Source organism: Puma concolor, chromosome E1, assembly GCF_028749965.1.
Source record: "Puma concolor isolate L17-30 chromosome E1, mPumCon1.1.hap2, whole genome shotgun sequence".
Classification (NCBI taxonomy): Eukaryota; Metazoa; Chordata; class Mammalia; order Carnivora; family Felidae; genus Puma; species Puma concolor.
In genome coordinates, this window is record NC_141680.1 from 47225420 (window position 1) to 47252320 (window position 26901).

General features: G+C 38.9%; 1 protein-coding gene and 1 pseudogene across 1 annotated transcript in view; one reads left to right on the plus strand and one right to left on the minus strand.

Annotated features, from left to right (window-relative positions):
- Window positions 1-26901, plus strand: part of LOC147574456 (EF-hand calcium-binding domain-containing protein 13-like) — a 97861-nt gene that overhangs the window by 51712 nt on the left and 19248 nt on the right. The window contains exons 11-13 of the mRNA XM_086687648.1: window positions 3857-4000; window positions 7642-7716; window positions 26094-26237. Coding sequence (XP_086543774.1) covers window positions 3857-4000; window positions 7642-7716; window positions 26094-26237 — 363 coding nt within the window. The remainder of the gene's footprint in view (window positions 1-3856; window positions 4001-7641; window positions 7717-26093; window positions 26238-26901) is intronic.
- On the minus strand, window positions 10129-10255 carry LOC147574457 (U4 spliceosomal RNA; annotated as a pseudogene).

Consider the following 26901-nt stretch of genomic DNA (forward strand, 5'->3'; position numbering starts at 1 on the left):
AAGTCCATATTACATTTTATAGGTATATTCCATTTTGTTGATGGTTCACCAACTTATGACATTTGCTTATTTGCAGTTTGGGACTGGTATGCATAATGCTGAAATTAACATTTGCATTGCAGTCTTTCTGTGGACATGTTTCCATTTCTTTTGGGTAGATTCCTAGGAGAATAATTGCTAGTGTGTATGGTAAATTTATGTTTTACTTTTAAAGAAATTACCAAACTGTTTTCCAAAGTGGCTCTACCATTTTCATTCTCACCAGCAATGTGTAAGGATTCTGGTTTCTTCCTATCCTCCACATGTAGGTATTATCTTTTTGTTTATAATCATTATAATAATTGTGTAGCGGAATTTCATTATGGTTTTAATTTTGCATTTCCCTAATGACTGATAATGTCAAATTTATTTGCACATGCTTACCAGCTGTTCATATATCTTTGGTGAAATATATATTCAAATCTTTTGCCCACATTTAGAATTCCATTTTGATTTATCTATAGTGTTTCAGAGTATATCTCTTTGTATACTTTTTAAAGTTGTTGCTTCAGGTATATATACATAACTTATCACACTCTATTGGTGTCATCATTTTGCCAGTTCAAGTGAAATACAGAAGCCTTATCTCCATATACATCCCTCCCTCCTTTATGATATAATTACCTTAAATATTTCCTTACATATATTTAAAACCACATCAAGTGGTATTACTTTTACTTCAACCATCAGACTTGATTAAAAAATTCAAGAGAAGGAAAGCCTACTATATTTACCCATATTTTGACTTACCATTTTCTTTTTTCCTTCTTGATATTCCAGAGTTTTTTTTGTTTTATCCTTTGTTTTCTGTTTAAGAACTTCCTTTATCCATTCTTAGGTCTACTGACAACCAATTCTTTTAGTTTCCTCTCATCTGAGAACATCTTGATTTCCTCTTCATTCCTGAAGAATAGTTTTTCTGAATATGGGATTTTACGTTGATAGTTCTTTACTTTCAGCACTTGAAAAATATTGTGTCACTTATTTCTGGCTTCCATGGTTTCTGCTGGAAATCCTGTCATTCAAATTGGTTTTCTTTCCCTAAAGTGTTTTTCTTAGGCTGCTTTCAAAATGTTCCCTTGTCTTTAGTTTTCAGAAGTTTAATTATGATGGATCTTGACATGGATTTCTTTGGATTTATCCTGTTTGAGGTCCACTTTTGTCTTGGATCTGTAGGTTAATGTCTCTTGATAAAAAATTGGGAAGTGTGCAGGCATGATTTCTTTGAGTGCCTTTTTAAGTCTCTTCCTCTTCTTCTGGGACTCTGATGGACACAAATGTTAGATCATTTTTATATTCCTACAGGTCTCTGGAACTGTTCATTTTTTCTTCAGTTTATTTTCTCAGTGTTGTTCATCGGATGATTTCCGTTGCTTTCAATTCATTGATTCTTACCTTTCTCTCCTCCTTTCAGCTGTTGAGTCCATCCACTGAACTTTTAATTTCAGTCATCATACTTTTTAGTCATTAAATTTCCATTTGGACTTTCTGTGTTGGTGTTTGTGCAAGAGAAAAAGCAGGCAGCTCTCCCAGTCCTCACATACTGTCCCTATACAGGAGAAGACCCCCACCCATCGGCCCAGCCTGATAGGCCCTAGGCCTCTACCACCTTTTTCCTTCCCCAGGCTCTAGGACTGACGAGATAGCTGATGGTTCTTTGGGACGCCCTGAAAAAGTTGACGTGCTGGGTAAACTCTTTACCTCTCCAGGAGGAAACTAAGAGCTGGGAATTTTAATCTCATCCTGTGCTGAACAGAGGGAAGGATCACTGCCTTCTACCAGCCCAAGCCATCGCTTTATTCTACCCCAAATACTAGACTGTGCTAGACCCATCAGAGCTCCAAGGCTGGCAAAACAGAAGCCAATCTTCTGGGGAGGCATTTTGGAAAAGCTGAATTTCTGGATATGTGAGCCAAACTCTTCTTCCCCTTGGGTGAAGCTGGGAGCTAGAGTCTTTTTTTTTTTTTTGGATCATATGGTGCTGCATTGGAGGCAGCACTTGTGGGAGGGTGTCCCAAATGTCTGTACCAGCTTCAGTACGTCTTGTTTTGCATTCTCCTGGGATACAAGAGCCTGTCAGTTAGTTTCTAATTTCTCACAAAAGGAATTTATTTTTTAATTTCTGCTGAATCAGTGTGTTTGTGGGGAGAAGAAGGGTCCAGGGCGTCCTACTTAACCATCTTACTGACATCACTCACAAGCTGTTTACTTTTTTTAAAAAAAATTTTTAATGTTTATTTATATTTGAGAGAGAGAGAGAACGAGAGTGGGAGAGGGGCAGAGAGAGACGGAGACAGAATCTGAAGGTTTCAGGCTCTGAGCTGTCAGCACAGTGCTCAACACAGAGCTTAAACCCATGAGTCATGAGATCGTGACCTGAGCTGATGTCAGGTGCCCAACCAACTGAGCCACCCAGGTGCCCCATCAGCTATTTACTTTTTTTTTTTTTTTCCAACGTTTATTTATTTTTGGGACAGAGAGAGACAGAGCATGAACAGGCGAGGGGCAGAGAGAGAGGGAGACACAGAATCGGAAACAGGCTCCAGGCTCTGAGCCATCAGCCCAGAGCCCGACGCGGGGCTCCAACTCACGGACCGTGAGATCGTGACCTGGTTGAAGTCGGACGCTTAACCGACTGCGCCACCCAGGCGCCCCATCAGCTATTTACTTTTAAGTGAGAATTTTTTTCATCTAAAAATTCCTTTCACAAGATAGTATCATATATCTTGTTCTACATATTTATACATAAAAATTACCTTTTTAAGAATCATTTTAAGAATCATCTAATTCAGACATCATTTTGATCATTTCTTTGTTTAGTAATCCATAATGACGTCCAGTGACTGCCTAAAGTTGATTAACTCCTGATAATGGCTTTAATGTCCTCCACTGCCCAGCTTCCTCACTTTACCTATCCTAATATTCTATTAGAGAAAATCTATTTGAGTTTAGTTTGTTCCAAAATTTACACAAAAACACACCCGCATGCATACCTGTCGACCCTCTTAACAATTCTATGTGTTTGTAAGTTATTTTAAGAAAATTTTATTGCATGGGCACCTGGGTGGCTCAGTTGATTGAGGGTCCACTTTGGCTCAGGTCATGATCTCGCCGTTCCTGAGTTTGAGCCCCATGTCTGGCTCTGTGTTGACAGCCTGGAGCCTGCTTGAGATTCTGTGTCTCCCTCTCTCTCTGCCCCTCCCCGACTCATGCTGTGCCTTTCTCTCTCTCTCAAAAATAAACATTAAAGCTTTCATTGCAGTAAAAATTTGTTTAAATTTAATGGAGGGAATACTGCCCAAATTTGTGAAGCATATATTCCAAAGTATCATAAAAAGACATGTGGGACAGTTATTTCCAAGTGATAATATTTATGTATACAGAAGATAAAAGATTAACCAGGGACTGAGCCATGTATTGCTACAAAACCTTACCCCAATTCATTATTCAGGATTGAAAGTTTTCTACTTATTTCTGTATCTGCTACCGAGAAACAGACTACTAAGAAAGTTTAAATTGTTAGAAAATTAAATGGGGAAATTGTATAATATTTTTGTTCCTGTGCACTTAAATTGCAATTAAATTGGCACTTCCTTCGATACAGAGATGATAGCAAAGTAGAATATATTTTTGGCTCTCATTTTGTACTTTGTTGGTTTTAAGTATTAAAGATTCTGGTAATTCTTTTCATATATAACATTTCTGAAGTTATTTTCTATGCTTGTTTATTTAGTGTTAGAACTAAAATTCATCTTACTATTGGTGTTTTCTTTTTGACTTATATTTAATACTCATTGGCATACTGCTTTATTTTCAGTGTTGACTGATGTCATTAAAGCCATTGATAAAATTAAAGATGAAAATATTGATTATGAGGATATGAATACTTGTCTTCAGCATTTTGGAGTTTACCTTTCTAAGCCAGAATTTGAGAAGATCACAGAATTGACTGAAGCTGACAGTAAGTGAAAACTGGGTTGACACATGTGAAAAGATGGTCACTTTGCTATTTTTTTTCCCTCAGAATAATGACTTTATTTTTTTGATTAGAAAAAAGTCCATTAAAATGAAGTCAATACAGAAAAATACTCAAAAGTACAACAAAACACACAAAATCCCATGATCCAGAAATATCCAGTATTAACAGTCTTTCCAGACACTTTTTTCCTATAGGCAAAAGTACAAACAAAAAGAAAGTAGAGTTTGTGGTTTTGCTTTCTGACAAGGAAGAGGTCAGGACAAAAGTCGTTAAATGGGACAAACGACTCTTTATTATGCCAAAGCCTATAATTCATAAGGAAGGTACTAGTTTTGAGTATCTGTACCCTTATAACTTAGCAGCATCTTTTCTAAAGAGAAAGGGTGGTTGTGAGATAGACAAGTGTGTGGGGCTATAGATGAAATAAGAATGGCCATGAAGAGTATGTGAAGAGTACAGGAAGAGTATTTGAACTTTTATTACAATATATTTCTTATTTTGTGTGTATTAAAATTTTTCCATAATGAAAAGCAAAAAAGGAATAGAACAAATGTAAGTTATGTGCCTTATGTGAGAAAATGATAAGACTTTGTTAAAAGACATTATAGAACACCTAAATAAATTGGAATATATCCCATATTAATGGACTCAGAGACCCCCAAGTCTGCCAATTCTCATAATTAGTTTACTTATCTAAAGCAATTCTAATAAAACCCTGACTTTTTGATGAATTAATTCTAATATTGGTATGCATAAACAAAGATCAAGAGTAGCTAAAACACTCTTGAGGAAGAAAAACGTGGATAGGGTGTGTGAGTGGTGTTGGAGGGATCTTGCTACCCTGGATATTAAGACTCATTATAAAGTTACAGTAAGTAAAACAGTGTGAAAATGGCACAGGGATAGAGAAATTGACTGATAGGACAGGATAAGTAACTTCCAAATATATCTACACACATATAAGGAAACATATATAATGAGGTGGCAGATTACTGGGGGGGGGGGAGGGGGGGAGGGGAAGCACCAGTTAATAAATGGTGCTGGAATAATTAATTATTCAAATGTAAAAAATAGAATTGGATCCCTACCTATATATCACATTCAGTAATGCTTTCCAGATACGAACACTAAAATTCTCTTTAGAGAAAGAAGAAAAATTTTCTGACTTAGAGTTACAAGGAATTATTTTTAAGATATAAAATCACTAACCAGAAAAGATTTATACATTTGACTACATTAAAAATAAGAACTTCTCTTTATTAAAAGGTAATACAAACAGAATGAAAATACAAGCCACAAATGGAGCAAAGATTATTATTTAAAAAAATTTTTTTAATGTTTATTTATTTTTGAGAGAGAGAGAGGTGCAGAGTATGAGTGGGGGAGGAGCAGAGAGAGAGGGAGACAGAATCTGAAGCAGGCTCCAGGCTCCCAGCTGTCAGCACAGAGTCCTAAGCGGGGCTTGAACTCATGAATTGTGAGATCATGACCTGAGCCAAAGTTGGATGCTTAGCCGACTGGGCCACCCAGGCATTCCAGAGTAAAGATTATCTGTAACACTCATAACAGCGAAAGATCATTGTGGAGAATAAATAGGAAACCCCTATAAATTAACAACCCAAGAGAAAAATGGCCAAATTACAAGAACAGCCATTGCCAGATGAAGAAACGTAAGTTGCTAATAATCATATGAAGTCTTTTTATACATCATAGTAATCAGGGAAATGCAGAATTTAGGTCACAATGAAATACCTTTTGATGCTGACCAAATTGGCAAAAATTAAGGTCTGTTAATTTAATTGTTGGTAAATAAGGCAAAAGTGGTAAAAGAACTTTGAAAAACATTATGTAGTATTCTGTAAGGTTTTCATACTTCATGGCTTAGAAAATCCATTTTTTAGTGATACATCCCAGAAAATCTCTGCACTGATGTGCAAGGAGACATGTTAAAAATGCTCATAGCAGCTCTGATCTTAATAGAAAAAGGAAGGAAGGAAGGAAGGAAGGAAGGAAGGAAGGAAGGAAGGAAGGAAGGAAAGAAGGAAGGAAGGAAAACAAACAACATGATCGGTGATAGAATGTATAAATAAATTGTGGTATTTACCACTGATGCATAATGAAATACTGATAATGTGTACATTAGTGAAAATGAACTATAGCAATATACTATATGGATGGTTCTTGGAAATATAATATTGAATGAAAAAAGCAAGTCTAGATTGCTATAGTGTGATAATTTTTAGAGAGCTGTAAAACAAAATTAAGGAATATTTTGTTTATCCTGTGTAAAATTATATGTAAAAAAACAAGACCTTGGTTAATTTTAAAAAATTCAGCAATGTTCTCTCTGTAAAGAAGCAGTAGAATAGAATGGGGGAAGCACAGAAGCAGATGCAGTGGTGTTAATAATGTTCTTCAACTGTGAGGGAGAGGAAGGGGGGAAAACGTTACGGAGAGGGAGTGAGGCAAACCATAAGGGACTCTTAAATACTGAGAACAAACTGAGGGTTGATGGGGGTGGGGGAGAGGGGAAAGTGGCTGATGGGCATTGAGGAGGGCACTTGTTGGGATGAGTACTGGGTGTTGTATGGAAACCAATTTGACAATAAACTATATTAAAAAAATAATAAAAATAAAAAGTAATTTTGTCCTTAAAACAATAATGTTCTTCAAATGGGAGGCGGGTTCAGTGGTTCCGCTAAAACATTTGTGTATCAAATAGACATTATCAAAAATAGGGAATCTATTGCTTTAGAAAGTTATATGTTCCTGTTAGTGGATGTAAATCTTCATTAACTCTAACATTCCCCTAGAATTTTTCAAAGTCTCATTTTTTTCAAGTCTTTAAATATTTGGTTAAGAATACAAAGTAATTTGGTGCTCCTTAAAGTAAACTTCTCAAAGATTCTTTATCTTGGAAATAGGCAATAGGCTGTGCCTTATCTTTTATAGATTAGAATTGGAATTTGATGTTTTTAGTGGGATAAACAAAGGAGTAGTGTTATCAAAAGCTCATCCTATTTATATAAAACCTGTATATGCGGCCTTAGAAAATTCTTAGAAATCTTTATCCATTCTAATATTGGGATATTATATATAATCAAGGAAAGACATTTTCTAAGTATAGAATGACTATTAAAACGTTTAATAGTTTCAAAAGTATACTGGAATAAAGATAACAATGTGAATGGTAGCCTGAGGTGGGAGAAACCAGAGGTCAAGAAAGCTCACTTCTAATCTCTGATCTCGTATTTCCTTTTGTGACCTGGGGGAAAAAATCACGATATCATGTCTAACTATTTTTTAAAATGTATAAAATAATACACTAATTCTTTACCGACATATCTTTGAGTTGTTGTCAGGCCAAGACAAGATAATGTAAGTTAAAATTAAAAATGTTGTGCGCTTGTAACTAGAAGGATTTTGATTAACTTTCCTGGCATTTTTCAGTTTTACTTTCTCCTTGTGTGTTGAATTGCTTTTTCCTCTTAGAACCGTATATTTTTAGTGGTATTAGCTGATGGCTATAATCATGTTATCTCCCTGTAATTTATTTTACATAATTCAATAGTTGTCATAATTAACAGTTGAAGATATTGAAGAAAATATTCTTTTCTCCTTAGAAACGAAAAAAGTGAATTTTAAAGATTTCATCGATACAATGATGACCAGTACGGAACGCTTCTCTGAAAAATTATGTAAGAACATCACATTTTGTACTTTTATTTACTTTTTCAAGTTTATTTATTTATTTTGAGAGACAGAGAAAGAGCAGGGGCAGGGCAGAGAGAGAAAAAGGGAGAGAGAGAGAATCCCAAGAAGACTCCACACTGTCAGTTACAGAGCCCAGTGCGCAGCTCGATCTCACAAACCATGAGATCGTGACCTGAGCGGAACTCAAGAGTTGGACACACTTACCCGACTGAGCCACCCACCCCAACATATATTGTGCTTTTAGTGGACCAACTGGTGTGACAAACTTTAGAAGAGTGTAGTAGACTAAAAGAGGCAGTCATCCTGTAGGTCATCAGCCAAACAGATGCCTGGCTTACTGCTGATGTTTGGTTTCAATCTTCTCTGTTCATGATTTCTAAATCTCGAGCACTTCCACGTGCAAATGAATTGAAAGTTTTTACGAGCTTACTGTTTATCCTCACACTTACTATAAAGAGCTAGAACCGTGTATATAAAATTCCTTTTTGGAAAAAGATGTAAAATGTCTTCCCAATTTGGGGAAGTGATGCCATCTAGTGACTAGCGCTGGGTACTCATATGCAAAATTTCCTCTTTCATTTGTTTATATATTTTTTTCCATCTTCCAATTTATTTAGTAATATTTACTGAGCCATTGTTATATATGCTTTCTGTTAAGCTGATGAGCTGTTAAGATGAGAAAGACAGTCTTGGCCACTCAGAAGCTCACTGTAAAGAAATATAAGGTCCTATATGTATATTTTAAATGGAGTGAAGTTAGTTTAAAAATTGAAGCGAAAAGTAGTATTTTGTTATTTTGTGCTTAGCTATTGGGTAATAGTGCATTTTTTTTTTTTTAATTTTTTTTTTCAATGTTTATTTATTTTTGGGACAGAGAGACAGAGCATGAACGGGGGAGGGGCAGAGAGAGAGGGAGACACAGAATCGGAAACAGGCTCCAGGCTCTGAGCCATCAGCCCAGAGCCTGACGCGGGGCTCGAACTCACGGAGCGCGAGATCGTGACCTGGCTGAAGTCGGACGCTTAACCGACTGCGCCACCCAGGCGCCCCAATAGTGCATTTTAAGTAACAGTTATTTTACCTTACACTAGAAATCAATTTAATTTGCTTTCTATACAAGGTGGAACATAATAGATTAATTGGATGAAGAGATTATTTGCATTGTTAGTCACTTCATTTATCCTGGGAATTTTAGTTTCATGGAGATAAAAAGTTTTTGTTTTTGTTTTTAAACATTTTTATTATTTTTGAGAGACAGAGAGAGAGAGAGCACGAGCCGGGGAGGGGCAGAAAGAGACAGAAACACAGAATCTAAGCAGACTCTAGGCTCCGAGCTGTCAGCACAGAGCCCGACGTGGGGCTCGAACTCACAAACAGCGAGGTCATGACCCAAGCCGAAGTAGGATGCTTAACCAACTGATCCACCCAGGCACTCTGAGTTAAAAAGTTTTATTAGCACAGAGTTGTATAGTATATTATCTTACTCATATCTATAGTTAAATTTCCTTTCTTGTTGTTAAATATTGCACATTTATATTCACTGCTTTCCTTTTTTCTTCATCTGGCTGCTCATTTCTTCACCAGACAGCTTATTGGTTCTGTATACCTCATTGGGACCTTCCATCCATTTATCCCTCAACTTCGTCCTTACCCACCAGTCTCCCTGTTTTCACTTTTCTTCCTTATCCACTTGAAAATCTCTGGTCTGTGTACCTCGAATACCCTAAAGTCTTCAGTACCCTAAATTGCCCTTTGGTTGCACCTGTCTGACAAAACTCCCAACCCTGGCTTCTCCTCGTGGCTGACATCATTTCTAGAGAAAATCATATAGCTCAGCAGATTGAACACTTTGAAATCTTGACCATCAGTGTCTGGTGGCCCTCAGCACTACCTAGGAATTATGTGATTCCCACCCTCTCCCAGTTAGTTTATTCTTTTACTCTCTGAAATAACTAATTAACAATCTCCATTCTCTCAAACTTCCATTCCTACTCCAACCTTAGCCCTTCTCACATTTAGCAGATAACTTAGCCTTTATAAGGAAAATAGAAGCCTGTCACTATTTTGAGGACGTTAAGGTATTTCCCAATATTTTCTCCTAAAAGTTCTTAAGTTTTTCTTTTTCATAGTTAAGTCTTTAATTCACCTGAAATTGATTTTTATGTTTAGAGTGAAATTGGGATCCAATTTAGTTTTTTTCCATAAAGATATTAGCTGGTGACAGTTTTATATTAATTCTTTGAGATTTATGTATTGTATAAATTGATTTGGAACCTGACACTCACACATGATGGCCTTGGGATTTAGGTTATCATTGGAGATTTTATTCCTTCTATCCATACCTCTGGCAGAGAACAGCCTTTCTTCTTGAATTCCTAAAAAGGTGACTAAAGTGTTTTTATTAATAATTTTCAGATGGAAAGATTTTCCGGGGCCCTGTCTTTTTTGGGAAAAGTTTTCAATTAGCAATAATCGCGCCTCGGATAAACCTCATTGGCTATGATACTGCCACTGTGCAAAGCTGGGCCCTGTCTTTTGTTTGTTTGTTTGTTTTGTATTAAAATTTTGTTTAATGTTTATTTATTTTTGAGAGAGCAAGAGACAAAGTGCGAGCAGCGGATAGGCAGAGAGAGAGGGAGACACACAATCTGAAACAGGCTCCAGGTTCTGAGCTGTCAGCACAGAGCCCAATGGCGGACTCGAACTCACAAACTGAGAGATCGTGACCTGAGTTGAAGTCGACGCTTAACTGACTGAGCCACCCAGGCCCTGGTTTTAAGTAGGCATCTCAATTATAATTCTAGACTTGTCTGTGCCAAGTAATAACAATAATACTTATTATCTTACATTTATTGAGGGTTTACTGTGTGCCAGTACTGTTTTAAATGTTTTATTTATTAACTCATTTAATTCTCACATCAACTCTATTATTTTTATTTTATGGATGGGAAAACCACGGCACAGAGGTTAAAGAAGTCACATAGCTAGTATGTGGTAGAATTAAGATTAGAACTCGGGTAGAGTGGTGCCTGGTTGGTTCAGTCAGTTGAGTGTCCGACTCTTGATTTTAGCTCAGGTCGTGACCGCAGCGTTGTGAGATGGAGCCCCACATCAGGCTCTGTGCTGGGCATGGATCCTGCTTAAGATTCTATCTTGAGAGGCCCTGTGTCAGCTTGGCAGAGTGGTGCCACCCCAGAACCGGGTGTGTGGAGTGGGATCCTTTAAGATGTTGGGGTTTGAATCCCAGCTGAGCGCCTGGGAGGTGCAGGAGACTGTGGAGCGGGACAAACTGACCAGCTCGTGCCTGTGCTGTGCTGTGAGGGCTGCCTGAACAGGGTGGTTTGGTCTAGGGAGGAGAAACTGCCATGATGCCATTTTCCTCCAATCACCAACATGGTGGGGCTTCAGGGAACAGGACAGCAGGCCCCCAGGGGAGGTTGGACTGCTTACACCAAACCCTGCCTCACCATGCCTGGCAGCTGCATATCTGCTGGAGGGAGAATTGCCACTTACCCAACCAGAGGGTCCCTCCTCCAGACCAGCACAACCGCTGGCTCCAGGGCACCTTCGGACAACGGTCCGGCAGTTTCTCATTTTCTGATTTGATTTTTGGTGATACGTATTTTCTTTTCTTGTCTTTTCTCCTCCTTCTTCTTCCTTCCCTTCTCTATTCTGGTTGTTAAGTTGTGTAAGCAGGCATTTTTAATCTATGCATTTTACACCTCTTCTGTATCTCTTCCTCTAGATTAAGCCGTATAGTTTCTCTGATTCTCTGTCCGCTCAATTTTTTTCCTCTTTCCCTGCCCCTGTCATTTCCCTCTTTCTATGGGATAAGGCTTCTTCCACCCCCTCCCCTTTTTAGTTTTTTCCAGGGTTACTTCAATGAACAAATCAAAGCATGCCTGGTGGAAGGTCCAAACCACCAGTGCGAGTAGGGGTATAAAGCAACCAGAGTCACAACAACAGAGAGCATGCGACACACTCCAAAAACACCTCCTGAAGGGTCAGGCCCTGGATAGTATATGACCCCTTTTTAACACAGTAGTACTCACAGGGGCAGGACACATAACAAACTATTAAAACACATAAAAGACAGAAAACTAGACAAAATGACTAGACAGAAGAATTCTCAAAAATTCTAGGAAGAAATGACAGCCAGAAAAATTGCTCAAAACAGATATAAACAATATATCTAAACAAGAATTTGGAATAATCATCATAAGACTAAGAGCTGGGCTTGAAAAAACTATAGAAGACAGCAGAGAATCTATTGCTGCAGAGATCAAGGACACAAGAGATAGTCATGATGAATTAAGAAATGCAGTAAATGAGATGCAAAATAAACTAGATGCAGAGACAGCAAGGATGAAGGAGCAGAGGGAAGAATAAGTGAAATAGAAGATAACATTATGGAAAATGATGAAGCTGAAAAAGAGAGAGAGAGGAAAATATTAGACCATGAGGGGAGAATTAGAGACCTAAGTGATTCAATGAGATATAATAATATCTGTATCATAGGAGTTCCAGAAGGAGAAGAAAGAGAAAGGGGCAGAAGGTTTATTTCACCAAATTATAGTTGAGAGCTTCCCTAATCTGGGGAAGGAAGCAGACATCCAAGTCCAGGAAGCACAGAGAACTCCCTTCAGAATTAACAGAAACAGGTCATCCCCAAGGCATATCATAGTGAAATTGGCAAAATACAAAGATAAAGAGAGAATTCTGAAAGCAGCTAGGGACAAATGGGCCTTAACCTACAAGGGCAGACACATAAGGGTAGTAGCAGACCTGTCCACTGAAACTTGGCAGGCCACAAGGGAGTAGCTGGAAATATTCAATGTGCTGACTAGGAAAAATAAGCAACCAGGAATCCTTTATCCATCAAGGCTGTCATTCAGAATGAAAGGAGAGATCAAGGCTTTTCCAGACAAACAAAAACTGAAGGAATTCATGAGCACTAAACCAACCCTGCAGGCACTCTGTGGGTGGAATGCTGCAAAGACTACAAAGGACCAGAGACATTGCCACAATCATGAAACCTACAGATAACACAATGACACTAAATCCATATCTTTCAGTCATAACTCTGAATGTAAATGGGCTAAATGCCCCAATCAAAAGGCATAGGGCATCAAAATGGATAAAAAACCAAGTTCCATCTATATGCTGTCTACAAGAGACTCATTTTAGACCTGAGTACACCTGAAAATTGGAAGTGAGGGGATGGAGAACCATATACCATGCTACTGGAAGTCAAAAGAAAGCTGGAATAGCCATACTTATATCAGACAAACTAGATTTTAAAGTAAAGACGGTAGCAAATGATAAAGAAGGGCATTGTCATAATTAAGGGGTCTATATATCAAGAAGAGATAACAATTGTAAATGTTTATGCCCCCAACTTGGTAGAACCCAAATTTATAAATTAATCACAAACATAAGCAATCTTACTGATAATAATACGGTAATTGTAGATGACTTTATTTTTTTTCAATATATGAAATTTATTGTCAAATTGGTTTCCATACAACACCCAGTGCTGATCCCAAAAGGTGCCCTCCTCAGTACCCATCACCCACCCTCCCCTCCCTCCCACCCCCATCAACCCTCAGTTTGGTCTCAGTTTTTGAGAGTCTCTTATGCTTTGGCTCTCTCCCACTCTAACCTCTTTTTTTTTTTTTTCTCCTTCCCCTCCCCCATGGGTTTCTGTTAAGTTTCTTAGGATCCACGTAAGAGTAAAACCATATGGTATCTGTCTTTCTCTGTATGGCTTATTTCACTTAGCATCACAATCTCCAGTTCCATCCATGTTGCTACAAAGGGCCATATTTCGTTCTTTCTCATTGTCATGTAGTATTCCGTTGTGTATATAAACCACAATTTCTTTATCCATTCATCAGTTGATGGACATTTAGGCTCTTTCCATAATTTGGCTATTGTTGAGAGTGCTGCTATAAACATTGGGGTACAAGTGCCCCTATGCATCAATACTCCTGTATCCCTTGGGTAAATTCCTAGCAGTGCTATTGCTGGGTCATAGGGTAGGTCTATTTTTAATTTTCTGAGGAACTTCCACACTGTTTTCCAGAGCGGCTGCACCAATTTGCATTCCCACCAGCAGTGCAAGAGGGTTCCCATTTCTCCACATCCTCTCCAGCATCTACAGTCTCATGATTTGTTCATTTTAGCCACTCTGACTGGTGTGAGGTCAGGTGATAGCTGAGTGTGGTTTTGATTTGTATTTCCCTGATGAGGAGCGACGTTGAGCATCTTTTCATGTGTCTGTTGGCCATCTGGATGTCTTCTTTAGAGAAGTGTCTATTCATGTTTTCTGCCCATTTCTTCACTGGGTTATTTGTTTTTCGGGTGTGGAGTTTGGTGAGCTCTTTATAGATTTTGGATACTAGCCCTTTGTCCGATATGTCATTTGCAAATGTATTTTCCCATTCTGTTGGTTGCCTTTTAGTTTTGTTGGTTGTTTCCTTTGTTGTGAAGAAGCTTTTTGTCTTCATAAGGTCCCAGTAGTTCATTTTTGCTTTTAATTCCCTTGCCTTTGGGGATGTGTCAAGTAAGAAATTGCTACGACTGAGGTCAGAGAGGTCTTTTCCTGCTTTCTCCTCTAGGGTTTTGATGGTTTCCTGTCTCACATTCAGGTCCTTTATCCATTTTGAGTTTATTTTTGTGAATGGTGTGAGAAAGTGGTCTAGTTTCAACCTTCTGCATGTTGCTGTCCAGTTCTCCCAGCACCATTTGTTAAAGAGACTGTCTTTTTTCCATTGGATGTTCTTTCCTGCTTTGTCAAAGATTAGTTGGCCATACATTTGTGGGTCTAGTTTCTGGGGTTTCTATTCTATTCCATTGGTCTATGTGTCTGTTCTTGTGCTAATACCATGCTGTCTTGATGATTATAGCTTTGTAATAGAGGCTAAAGTCTGGGATTGTGACGCCTTCTGCTTTGGTCTTCTTCTTCAAAATTACTTTGGCTATTTGGGCCTTTTGTGGTTCCATATGAATTTTAGGATTGCTTGTTCTAGCTTCGAGAAGATTGCTGGTGCAATTTTGATTGGGATTGCATTGAATGTGTAGATAGCTTTGGGTAGTATTGACATTTTGACAATATTTATTCTTCCAATCCATGAGCACGGAATGTTTTTTCCATTTCTTTATATCTTCTTCAATTTCCTTCATAAGCTTTCTATAGTTTTCAGCATTCAGATCTTTTACATCTTTGGTTAGATTTATCCCTAGGTATTTTATGCTTCTTGGTGCAATTGTGAATGGGATCAGTTTCTTTATTTGTCAACTGATGAATGCAACTGTTGAATGCAACTGATTTCTGTACATTGATTTTGTATCCTGAAACTTTGCTGAATTCATGTATCAGTTCTAGCAGACTTTTGGTGGAGTCTGTCGGATTTTCCATGTATAATAACATGTCTTCTGCAAAAAGTAAAAGCTTAACTTCATCTTTGCCAATTTTGATGCCTTTGATTTCCTTTTGTTGTCTGATTGCTGATGCTAGAACTTCCAACACTGTGTTAAACAACAGCGGTGAGAGTGGACATCCCTGTCGTGTTCCTGATCTCAGGGAAAAAGCTCTCAGTTTTTCCCCATTGAGGATGATATTAGCTGTGGGCTTTTCATAAATGGCTTTTATGATGTTTAAGTATGTTCCTTCTATCCCGACTTTCTCGAGGGTTTTTATTAGGAAAGGATGCTGAATTTTGTCAAATGCCTTTTCTGCACCGATTGACAGGATCATATGGTTCTTATCTTTTCTTTTATTAATGTGGTGTATCACATTGATTGATTTGTGAATGTTGAACCAGCCCTGCATCCCAGGAATGAATCCCACTTGATCATGGTGAATAATTCTTTTTAGAAGCTGTTGAATTCGATTTGCTAGTATCTTACTGAGAATTTTTGCATCCATATTCATCAGGGATATTGGCCTATAGTTCTCTTTTATTACTGGGTCTCTGTCTGGTTTAGGAATCAAAGTAATACTGGCTTCATAGAATGAGTCTGGAAGGGGCGCCTGGGTGGCTCAGTCGGTTAAGAGTCCAACTTCGGCTCAGGTCATGATCTCGCGGTCTGTGAGTTCGAGCCCCGCGTCGGGCTCTGTGCTGCCAGCTCAGAGCCTGGATCCTGTTTCAGATTCTGTGTCTCCCTCTCTCTGACCCTCCCCCATTCATGCTCTGTCTCTCTCTGTCTCAAAAATAAATAAACATTAAAAAAAATTATAAAAAGAATGAGTCTGGAAGTTTTCCTTCCCTTTCTATTTTTTGGAATAGCTTGAGAAAGATAGGTATTATCTCTGCTTTAAACGTCTGGTAGAACTCCCCTGGGAAGCCATCTGGTCCTGGACTCTTATTTGTTGGGAGATTTTTGATAACTGATTCAATGTCGTCGCTGGTTATGGGTCTGTTCAAGCTTTCTATTTCCTCCTGATTGAGTTTTGGAAGTGTGTGGGTGTTTAGGAATTTGTCCATTTCTTCCAGGTTGTCCAGTTTGTTGGCATATAATTTTTCATAGTATTCCCTGATAATTGCTTGTATCTCTGAGGGATTGGTTGTAATAATTCCATTTTCATTCATGATTTTATCTATTTGGGTCCTCTCCGTTTTCTTTTTGAGAAGCCTGGCTAGAGGTTTATCAATTTTGTTTATTTTTTCAAAAAACCAACTCTTGGTTTCATTGATCTGCTCTACAGTTTTTTAGATTCTATATTGTTTATTTCTGCTCTGATCTTTATTATTTCTCTTCTTCTTCTGGGTTTGGGCTGTCTTTGTTGTTCTGCTTCTATTTCCTTTAGGCGTGCTGTTAGATTTTGTATTTAGGATTTTTCTTGTTTCTTGAGATAGGCCTGGATTGCAATGTATTTTCCTCTCAGGACTGCCTTCGCTGCATCCCAAAGCGTTTGGATTGTTGTATTTTCATTTTCGTTTGTTTCCATATATTTTTTAATTTCTTGTCTAATTGCCTGGTTGACCCACACATTCTTTAGTAGGGTGTTCTTTAACCTCCATGCTTTTGGAGGTTTTCCAGACTTTTTCCTGTGGTTGATTTCAAGCTTCATGGCATTGTGGTCTGAAAGTATGCATGGTATGATTTCAGTTCTTATATACTTATGAAGGGCTGTTTTGTGACCCAGTATGTGATCTATCTTGGAGAATGTTCCATGTGCACTCGAGAAGAAAGTATATTCTGTTGCTTTGGGATGCAGAGTTCTAAATATATCTGTCAAGTCCATCTGATCTAATGTATCATTCAGGGCCCTTGTTTCTTTATTGACCGTGTGTCTAGATGATCTATCCATTTCTGTAAGTGGAGTGTTAAAGTCCCCTGAAATTACCACATTCTTATCAATAAGTTTACTTATGTTTGTGAGTAATTGTTTTATATATTTGGGGGCTCCTGTATTTGGTGCATAGACATTTATAATTGTTAGCTCTTCCTGATGGATAGACCCTGTAATTATTATATCATGCCCTTCTTCATCTCTTGTTACAGCCTTTAATTTAAAGTCTAGTTTGTCTGATATAAGTATGGCTACTCCAGCTTTCTTTTGGCTTCCAGTAGCATGATAAATACTTCTCCATCCCCTCACTCTCAATCTGAAGGTGTCCTCAGGTCTAAAATGAGTCTCTTGTAGACAGCAAATAGATGGGTCTTGCTTTTTTATCCATTCTGATACCCTATGTCTTTTGGTTGGCGCATTTAATCCATTTACATTCAGTGTTATTATAGAAAGATATGGGTTTAGAGTCATTGTGATGTCTGTAGGTTTCACGTTTGTAGCGATGTCTCTGGTACTTTGTCTCACAGGATCCCCCTTAGGATCTCTTGTAGGGTTGGTTTAGTGGTGACAAATTCCTTCAGTTTTTGTTTGCTTGGGAAGACCTTTATCTCTCCTTCTATTCTAAATGACAGACTTGCTGGATAAAGGATTCTCGGCTGCATATTTTTCCTGTTCATCACATTGAAGATCTCCTGCCATTCCTTTCTGGCCTGCCAAGTTTCAGAAGAGAGATCAGTCACAAGTCTTATAGGTCTCCCTTTATATGTAAGAGCACGTTTATCCCTCGCTGCTTTCAGAATTTTCTCTTTATCCTTGTACTCTGCCAGTTTTACTATGATATCTTGCAGAAGATCGATTCAAGTTACGTCTGAAGGGAGCTCTTTGTGCCTCTTGGATTTCAATGCCTTTTTCCTTCCCCAGATAGGGAAGTTCTCAGCTATGATTTCTTCAAGTACATCTTCAGCACCTTTCCCTCTCTCTTCCTCCTCTGGAATACCAATTATGCGTGGATTATTTCTCTTTAGTGCATCACTTAGTTCTCTAGTTTTCTCCTCATACTCCTGGATTTTTTTTATCTTTTTCTCAGCTCTCTCTTTTTCCATAATTTTATCTTCTAGTTCACCTATTCTCTCCTTTGCCGCTTCAATCCGAGCCGTGGTTGTTTTATTTTGCAGCTCATTTATAGCATTTTTTAGCTCCTCCTGGCTGTTCCTTAGTCCCTTGATCTCTGTAGCAATAGATTCTCTGCTGTCCTCTATACTGTTTTCAAGCCCAGCAATTAATTTTATGACTATTATTCTATATTCACTTTCTGTTATATTGTTTAAATCCTTTTTGATCAGTTCATTAGCTGTTGTGATTTCCTGGAGATTCTTTTGAGGGGAATTCTTCCGTTTGGTCATTTTGGATAGTCCCTGGAGTGGTGCGGAACTGCGGGGCACTTCTCCTGTGCTGTCTTGAATAACTTGCATTGGTGGGTGGGGCCATAGTCCGACCTGATGTCTGCCCCCAGCCCACCACTGGGGCCACAGTCAGACTGGTGTGTACCTTCTCTTCCCCTCTCCTAGGGGCGGGATTCACTGTGGGGTGGCGTGGCGTGGCCCATCTGGGCTACTTTCACACTGCCAGGCTTATGGTGCTGGGGATCTGGCGTATTAGCTGTGGTGGATTGGCAAGGTGCACAGGGACGGGACGGGCAGGCTCAGCTCGCTTATCCTTCCGTGATCAGCTTCGGGAGGGGCCCTGCGGCACCAGGAGGGAGTCAGACCCGCCGCCAGTGGGATGGATCCACAGAAGCACAAAGGATGTTTGTGCAGTGCAAGCAAGTTCCCTGGCAGGAACTGGTTCCCTTTGGGATTTTGGCTGGGGGATGGGCGAGGGAGATGGCGCTGGCGAGCGCCTTTGTTCCCCACCAATTTGAGCTTTGTTGTCCGGGGCTCAACAGCTCTCCCTCCTGTTGTTCTCCAGCCTTCCCACTCTCTGAGCAGAGCTGTTAACTTATAACCTTCCGGATGTTAAGTCCCGCTTGCTGTCCGAACACACTCTGTCCAGCCCCTCCGCTTTTGCAAGCCAGACTCGGGGGCTCTGCTTGCCCGGCGGGCTGCCCCTCCGCCCCAACTCCCTCCCGCCAGTCCGTAGCACGCACCGCCTCTCCGCCCTTCCTACCCTCTTCCATGGTCCTCTCATCTATACTTGGCTCTGGAGACTCCGTTCTGCTAGTCTTCTGGCAGTTTTCTGGGTTATTTAGGCAGGTGTAGGTGGAATCTATGTGATCAGCAGGATGCGGTGAGCCCAGCATCCTCCTACGCCGCCATCTTCCCTGTAGATGACTTTAATACTCCACTTACAGTAATGGAAAGATGACCTAGGCAGAAAATTAATAAAGAAACAACGGTCTTGAATGATACACTGGACCAGATGGACTTGACAAATATATTCAGAACTTTTTATCCAAAAGCAGCAGAATACACATTCTTTTCGAGTGCACATGGAACATTCTCCAAAATAGATCACATACTGGGTCACAAAGCAGCCCTAAATAAATATAAAAGGATTGAGGTCATACCATGCATATTTTCAGATCACAATGCTATGAAACTTGAAATCAACCACAAGACAAAATTTGGAAAGACTCCTAATGCATGGAGGTTAAAGAACATCCTACTAAAGAATCAGTGGGTCAATTAGGCAGTTAAAGAAGAAATTTAAAAATATATGGAAGCAAATGAAAATGAAAATATAACATTCCCAACCCTTTGGGATGCAGCAAAGGCAGTCCTAAGAGGAAAATACACTGCAATCCAGGCCTATCTCAAGAAACAAGAAAAATCTCAAATACAGAATCTACCCTCACACCTAAAGGAACTAGAAGCAGAGCAGCAAAGAAACCCCAAAGCCAGCAGAAGAAGAGAAATAATAAAGATTAGAGCAGAACTAAACAATATGGAATCCAAAAAAAACCCAAAAAACAAAAAACACAGTAGAACAGATCAATTAATCTAAGAGGTGGCTTTTGGAAACAATAAACAAAATTGATAAAACCCTAGCCATACTTCTCAAAAAGAAAAGAGAGAGAACCCAAATAGATAAAATCACAGATGAAAGAGGAGAGATCACAACCAACACCACAGAAATACAATTATTAGAGAATACTGTGAAAAATTATATGCCAACAAACTGGACAATCTGTAAGAAATTGGACAAATTCCTAGACACCCACACACTACCAAAACTCAAACTGGAAGAAATAGAAAATTTGAACAGACCCACAACCAGTGAAGAAATTGAATCAGTTATCAAAAATATCCCAACAAATGAGTCCCAACAAATGGGCCAGATGGCTACCCAAGGGACTTCTACCAGACATTTAAAGCAGAGTCAGTACCTATTCTTCTCAAGCTGTTCCAAACAATAGAAATGGAAGGAAGGCTTCTGGACTAATTCTATGTAGCCAGCATTACCTTGATTCCCAAACCAGACACAGACCCCACTAAAAAGGAGAATTACAGGCCAATATCCCCGATGAACATGGATGCAAAAATTCTCAACAAGATACTAGCAAATTGAATTCAACAGTATATTAAAAGAATTATTAACCATGATCAAGTGGGATTCATTCCTGGGCTGCAGGACTGGTTCAGTATTCGCAAATCAATCAATGTGGTATATCACATCGATAGAAGAAAGGATAAGAACAATATGATCCTGTCAATAGATGCAGAAAAAGCATCTGACAAAATACAGCATCATTAGTAAAAACCCTCCAGAAAGTTGGGATAGAAGGAACATATCTTAACATCATCAAATCTACATATGAAAAGCCCAAGCTAATATCATCCTCAATGGGGAAAAACTGAGAGTTTACCCCCTGAGATCAGGAATACAACAGGGATGTCTACTCTCACCACTGTTGTTTAATATAGTGTGGGAAGTCCTAGCCTCAGCAATCAGACAACAAAAGGAAATAAAAGGCAACCAAATTGGCAAAGAAGTCAAACTTTCATTTTTTGCAGATGACATGATACTCTACATGGAAAACTCAAAAGACTCCACCAAAAAACTTCTAGAACTGATACATGAATTCAGCAAAGTTGCAGGATATAAAACCAATGTACAGAAATTGGTTGCATTTCTATACAGCAAGAATGAAGCAATAGTAAGAGAAATCAAAGAATCGATCCCATTTACAATTGTATCAAGAACCATAAAATACCTAGGAATAAGTTTAACCAAAGAGGTAAAAGATCCGTATGCTGAAAACTGTAGAAAACTTATGAAAGAAATTGAAGAAGACACAAAGAAATGGAAAGGCATTCCAGGCTCATGGATTGGAAGAAAAAATATTGTTAAAATGTGGATAGTACCCAAAGCAATCTACACATTCAGTGTAATCCCACTCAAAATTGCACCAGCATTCTCAGAGCTAGAACAAACAATCTTTCAATTTGTAGGGAACCACACAAGACCCCGAATAGCCAAAGTAATGTTGAACAGGAAAACCAAAGTAGGAAGCATCACAATCCCAGACTTCAGCCTCTACTACAAAGCTGTAATCATCAAGACAGTATGGTATTGGCACAAAAATAGGCACATAGACCAGTGGAATAGAATACAGAACCCAGAACTGGACCCACAAATGTATGGCCAACTAATCTTTGATGAAGCAGGGAAGAGTATCCAAGGAAAAAAAGAAAGTCTCTTTAGCAAATGGTGCTGGAAGAACTGTACAGTGACATGCAGAAGAAGGAAACTGGACCACTCTCTCACACCATACACAAAAATAAACTCAAGTGGACGAAGGGCCTAAATGTGAGACAGGAAACCATCAAAACCCTAGAGGGGAAAACAGTCAACAACCTCTTTGACCTCAGCCACAGCAACTTCTTACTTGATACGTCTCTGAAGGCAAGGGAGATAAAAGCAAAAATGAACTATTGGGACCTCATCAAGATAAAAAGTTTCTGCACAGCAAAGGAAACAATCAACAAAACTAAAAGGCAACTGATCGAATGGAAGAAGATATTTACAAATGACATATCAGATAAAGGGTTAGTATCCAAAATCTATAAAGAATTTACCAAGCTCAACACCCGACAAACAAACCAGTGAAGAAACGGACAGATGGCATGAGCAGACACTTTTCCAAAGAAGACATCCAGATGGCCAGCAGACACATGAAAAGATGCTCAACATCGCTCATCATTAGGGAAATACAAATCAAAACCACACTGAGATACCACCTCACACAGGTCAGAGTGGCTAAAATTAACAACTCAGGAAACAACAGATGTTGGTGAGGATGTGGAGAAATGGAAGCCCTCTTGCACTTTTGGTGGGAGTGCAAACTGGTGCAGCCTCTCTGGAAAACAGTGTAGAGGTTCCTCAAGAAATTAAAAATAGAATTACCCTACAACCCAGCAATAGCACTACTAGGAATTTATCCAGAGGATACAGGAGTGCTGATTCATAGGGGCACATGTACCCCAATGTTTATAATAGCACTATCAACAATAGCCACATTATGGAAAGAGCCAATGTCCATCCACTGATGAATGGATAAAAAAGATGTGATACACACACACACACACACACACACACACACACACACACACACAGACACATACCAGAATACTACCGGCAATGAGAAAGAATGAAATCTTGCCATTTGCAACAACATGGATGGAACTGGAGGGTATTATGTTAAGTGAAATAAGTCAGAGCAAGAGAGATATCATGTTTTCACTCATATGTAGAATTTGAGAAACTTAACCGAAGACCATGAGGGAAGGGAAGAGGAAAAAATAGTTTCAAACAAAGAGGGAGGAAGGCAAACCATAAGAGACTTCTGAATACAGAGAACAGACTGAGGATTGATGGGGAGACTGTGGGGGAGGGGAAAATGGGTGATGGGCATTGAGGAGGGTACTTGTTGGGATGAGTACTGGGTGTTGTATGTAAGCGATGAATCATGGAAATCTACTCTTAAAGCCAAGAGCACACTGTATGTTAGCTAACTTGACAATAAGTTATATTTTTTAAAAAAAGCATTCTGTCTCTCTCTCTCTCTCTCTGCCCCTCTCCCATATGCACACACTCTGTCTCTCAAAAAAAAAAAAAGGCAACTCATGGGGTGCCTGGGTGGCTCAGTCAGTTAAGCATCTGACTGTTGATCTCGGCTCAGGTCCTGATTTCACAGTTTGTGAGCTCAAGCCCTGCATCAGGCTGCATGCAACGGTGAGAAGCCTGCTTGGGATTCCCTCTCTCTGCCCCTTCCGCATGCTCTCTCTCTCTCTCTCTCACTCAAAATAAATGAATTAATTTAAAAAAAAAAAGCAACTCAGAGCTTATGTTCTCTACTTATGCGTTATACCATCTGACTGCCATGGCGTCAGCTCAGGCACACACACAATAATTCTTCCTCACTTCTGGCATCTGGTGATTTCCCTTTCTATTGAGCTTAGCATTCAGTTGTTTAGGCTGAAAAGTTAGGAGTCATTCTTGGTCTTTTTTTTTCCTTATGGCCCTAGCTCCACCACTTCCACTTCTCTGATTCAATTCATCACCAAATATTATTTTTATTGATATTTTAACTCAGTATAGAGTGTGTTTTGCATTGGAAATTGAAGGGGAATCTGGCTATCGTCATTCTATATTGCCAGTTCTCTCCTTATAGGGGGCACCTGGGTGGCTCAGTCGGCTAAGCGTTCGACTTTGCCTCAGGTCATGATCATGCTGTTCATGAGCCCTGTGTCAGGCTCTGTGCTGTTTGAGCTGTTTGAGCCCTGTGTCAGGCTCTGTGCTGACAGCTCAGAGCCTGGAACCTGCTTCAGATTCTGTGTCTCCCTCTCTCTCTGCCCCTCTCCAGCTCATGCTCTGTCTCTCTCTCTCTCAAAAATAAACATTCAAAAATAAAAACACTCATTCATGGGGTGACTTGGTGGCTCCGTTGGTTGAGCATCCAACTCTCGATTTTGGCTCAGGTCATGGTCTCACAGTTTCGTGGGTTCAAGCCCTATGTTGGGCTCTGTGCTGACTGACAGCATGGAGCCTGCTTGGGATTCTCTCTCTCCCACTGTCTCTCTGTCCCTTCCCTGCTCTCATTCTCTCTGTCTCTCTCAAAATAGAAATAAAATAAACTTAAAAAAACCCTTGACATTCCACCTTAGCTTTTTACAAAAGTTAAATCTCACTTTGTTAACTCCATTTGCCAATTTTCTGTTTTCATCTTGTTCACCGTTAGTAGTTTTTTTTAACTCAAGTATAATTAACATACAGTATTACATTAGTTTCAGGTGTGCAGCATAATGATTCAACCATTATTATTTTTAATTTAATATGTTTATTCTTCAAAATTCTTCTCCTTATGTTTTCTGTGACATTGTCATCTCATTTTTCCCCCACCTTATTGGCTTTTCCTTTTTTTTCTTTAAAATTGAGATATAATTGGCATATAACATTGTGTGAATTTAAGGTGTACAAAGTGTTGATTTGATACACTTATATATTGCAATACGATGACCACCATAGTGTTAACTAACAGCATCATCACATCACATAATGATCATTTCTATTTTTGTGGTGAGAACACCAAGATTTATTCTCTTAGCAACATTCAAGTATATAATATAGTATTGCTAACTATAATCACAATGCTGTGCCTTAGAAGCCCAGAACTTATTCATCTTCTAATTGTAAATTAGTGCCCTTGACCAGCTTCTTCCCAATTTCCTGGTAACCACCATTCTACTCTGTTTCTGAGTTTTGCTTTTTCAGCTGTGAGACCTTATAGTATTTGTCTTTCTCTGATTTATCTTACCAAGCATAGTGCTTGTCACTCTTTTATCCCTAATGTCGGGATTTCCTTCTTTCTCATAACTGAATAATACTCCATTGTAGACCTAGCTCTTTTTTGGTCTTGTTTGCTGGCTCCTTCTTTTCTGACTGGCTTTCATATTAGCATGATCCCAGGATCCATTCTGAGTCCCATTCTCTAAGCCTCTTCCCGAATCATCTTATTGCTTTAAATAATATTGCTGTTCTTTTGACTCCCCATGTATCTCATACTTAATATGTATAAAAAAGAATTCTTGCTGTCCATCGATCTTATTCTTTCCCTAGGCTCTCTTACCTCAGTTTTCGACACCACTGTCCACTCAGCTTCTAAGTTCTAAACCTAGGAGTTCTTCATGGCCCCAGCTTCTCATTCAATTCATCACTAAATACTCTCAGTCTTGGGGCACCTGGCTGGTGCAGTTGATAAAGCGAGTGACTTTTAATCTCTGGGTTGTAAGTTTGAGCCCCACATCAGGTGTAGAGATTGCTTAAAAATAAAATCTTAAACAAATTAAAAAAAATTTTTTTTTAAATACTTTCAGTTTTATTCTCCAAACACATCCTATGTTTGTCCACTTCCGTTCTCATCACTGTTACCCTTGCTGAAGCCACTGTCATCTTTTTCTCTGAACTAGCTTCCTAACTGCTTGGTCTTCCAGAGAGTCTATTCTCTATACAGTAGTAGAGTGATCTTTTTACACATTGGTAATGAGATAATTTCACTCCCTGCCCCTTAAACCTTCCAAAGGTTTTCCATTGGAATTAAAAACAAAACAAAAACAAAACAAAAAACCCCACAAAATTTCTTTCCATGGGCTGCAGTAGTAGATTGAAGAGAAAGTAAGATCCAGGGAACAATGTTCGGGGGAGATGTAGAGCAAAAGCTATTTTGGTTTCATGGTTTAATTCATGGTTTAATCAGTTGGAGTTGTTTATGAATTCAGACTTCTGTAAATCTATAAGTCAATGAAAATGACTCTTTATATTGGTTATTCAGCAGAGGGTCACTATAAGTTCTTGAAATATTTCAGAATCCTCAAAGAAACACTAATTTTGGTGTTAAATATTTTATTGTGTTTTAATATTTGAAAATTGGCAATCATTTATAACATATTTGTTATTCTTCTTAGCCATAAAAACCTTAATTCCTGACTGTTCCAGGTAATAGTTTAACTGTACTAACTTCTTGGACAAGGGTGTTGTAAAACTTGTGTGTGATCTACCTTTCAGTATTTCCTGATGCTATTGAAAACCTCCATAATCTCAGCAAAGGGAAGATGAATATTTCTCACCTGTGGACCACTCTGTCTAACTTGAATAGTAACTTGAAAAAAAATGAATTCCTAGCTGCACTGAAACTAACAACAGTGGATGGTAAGTATTCCAAATATTACAATTAAAAGATATATAAGACTGTCGGTCTGCCTTTTGTCAATCTTTTTTTTCCCTTGTATCTTGTACTTGGTTGATATGCCAATATATACACTTAGAACATATAAAGAAACCTCAGATTGTTTGGTTGTCCAACAGAAAAAATGTTAATATCTAATTTATTGTTACTCTAAATTGATCAAATATGCATTGATTACCTTCAAGTTGTGTAACATGCAACTGGAAAATGGCATGTCCCCGTGAACACAGAGGGGACTGTTAGGAAATGTTAAGAGATCTATTCCCGTTTTTTTATTAACATGACTTCAGATATCCATACTGTAAAATAGACTTCGTGGTGGCCACCACCACTACTAAGTTAGCAAGTAAAAAAAGATTCAAACAAAACAAAAATGAGTTTACAAAGTAAAACAAAGACCGTGGACTATAATTTTTCTTAAAAAAATTTTTTTTAGCATTTATTTCTGAAAGAGAGAGAGAGAGACAGAGCAGGAGCGGGGGGAGGGGCAGAGAGAGAGGGAGACACAGAATCAGAAGCAGGTTCCAGGGTCTGGGCTGTCAGCACAGAGCCCATTGCAGGCCTCAAACTCATGAACCATGAGATCATGACCTGAGCCGAAGTCGGACGCTTAACCAACTGAGCCAC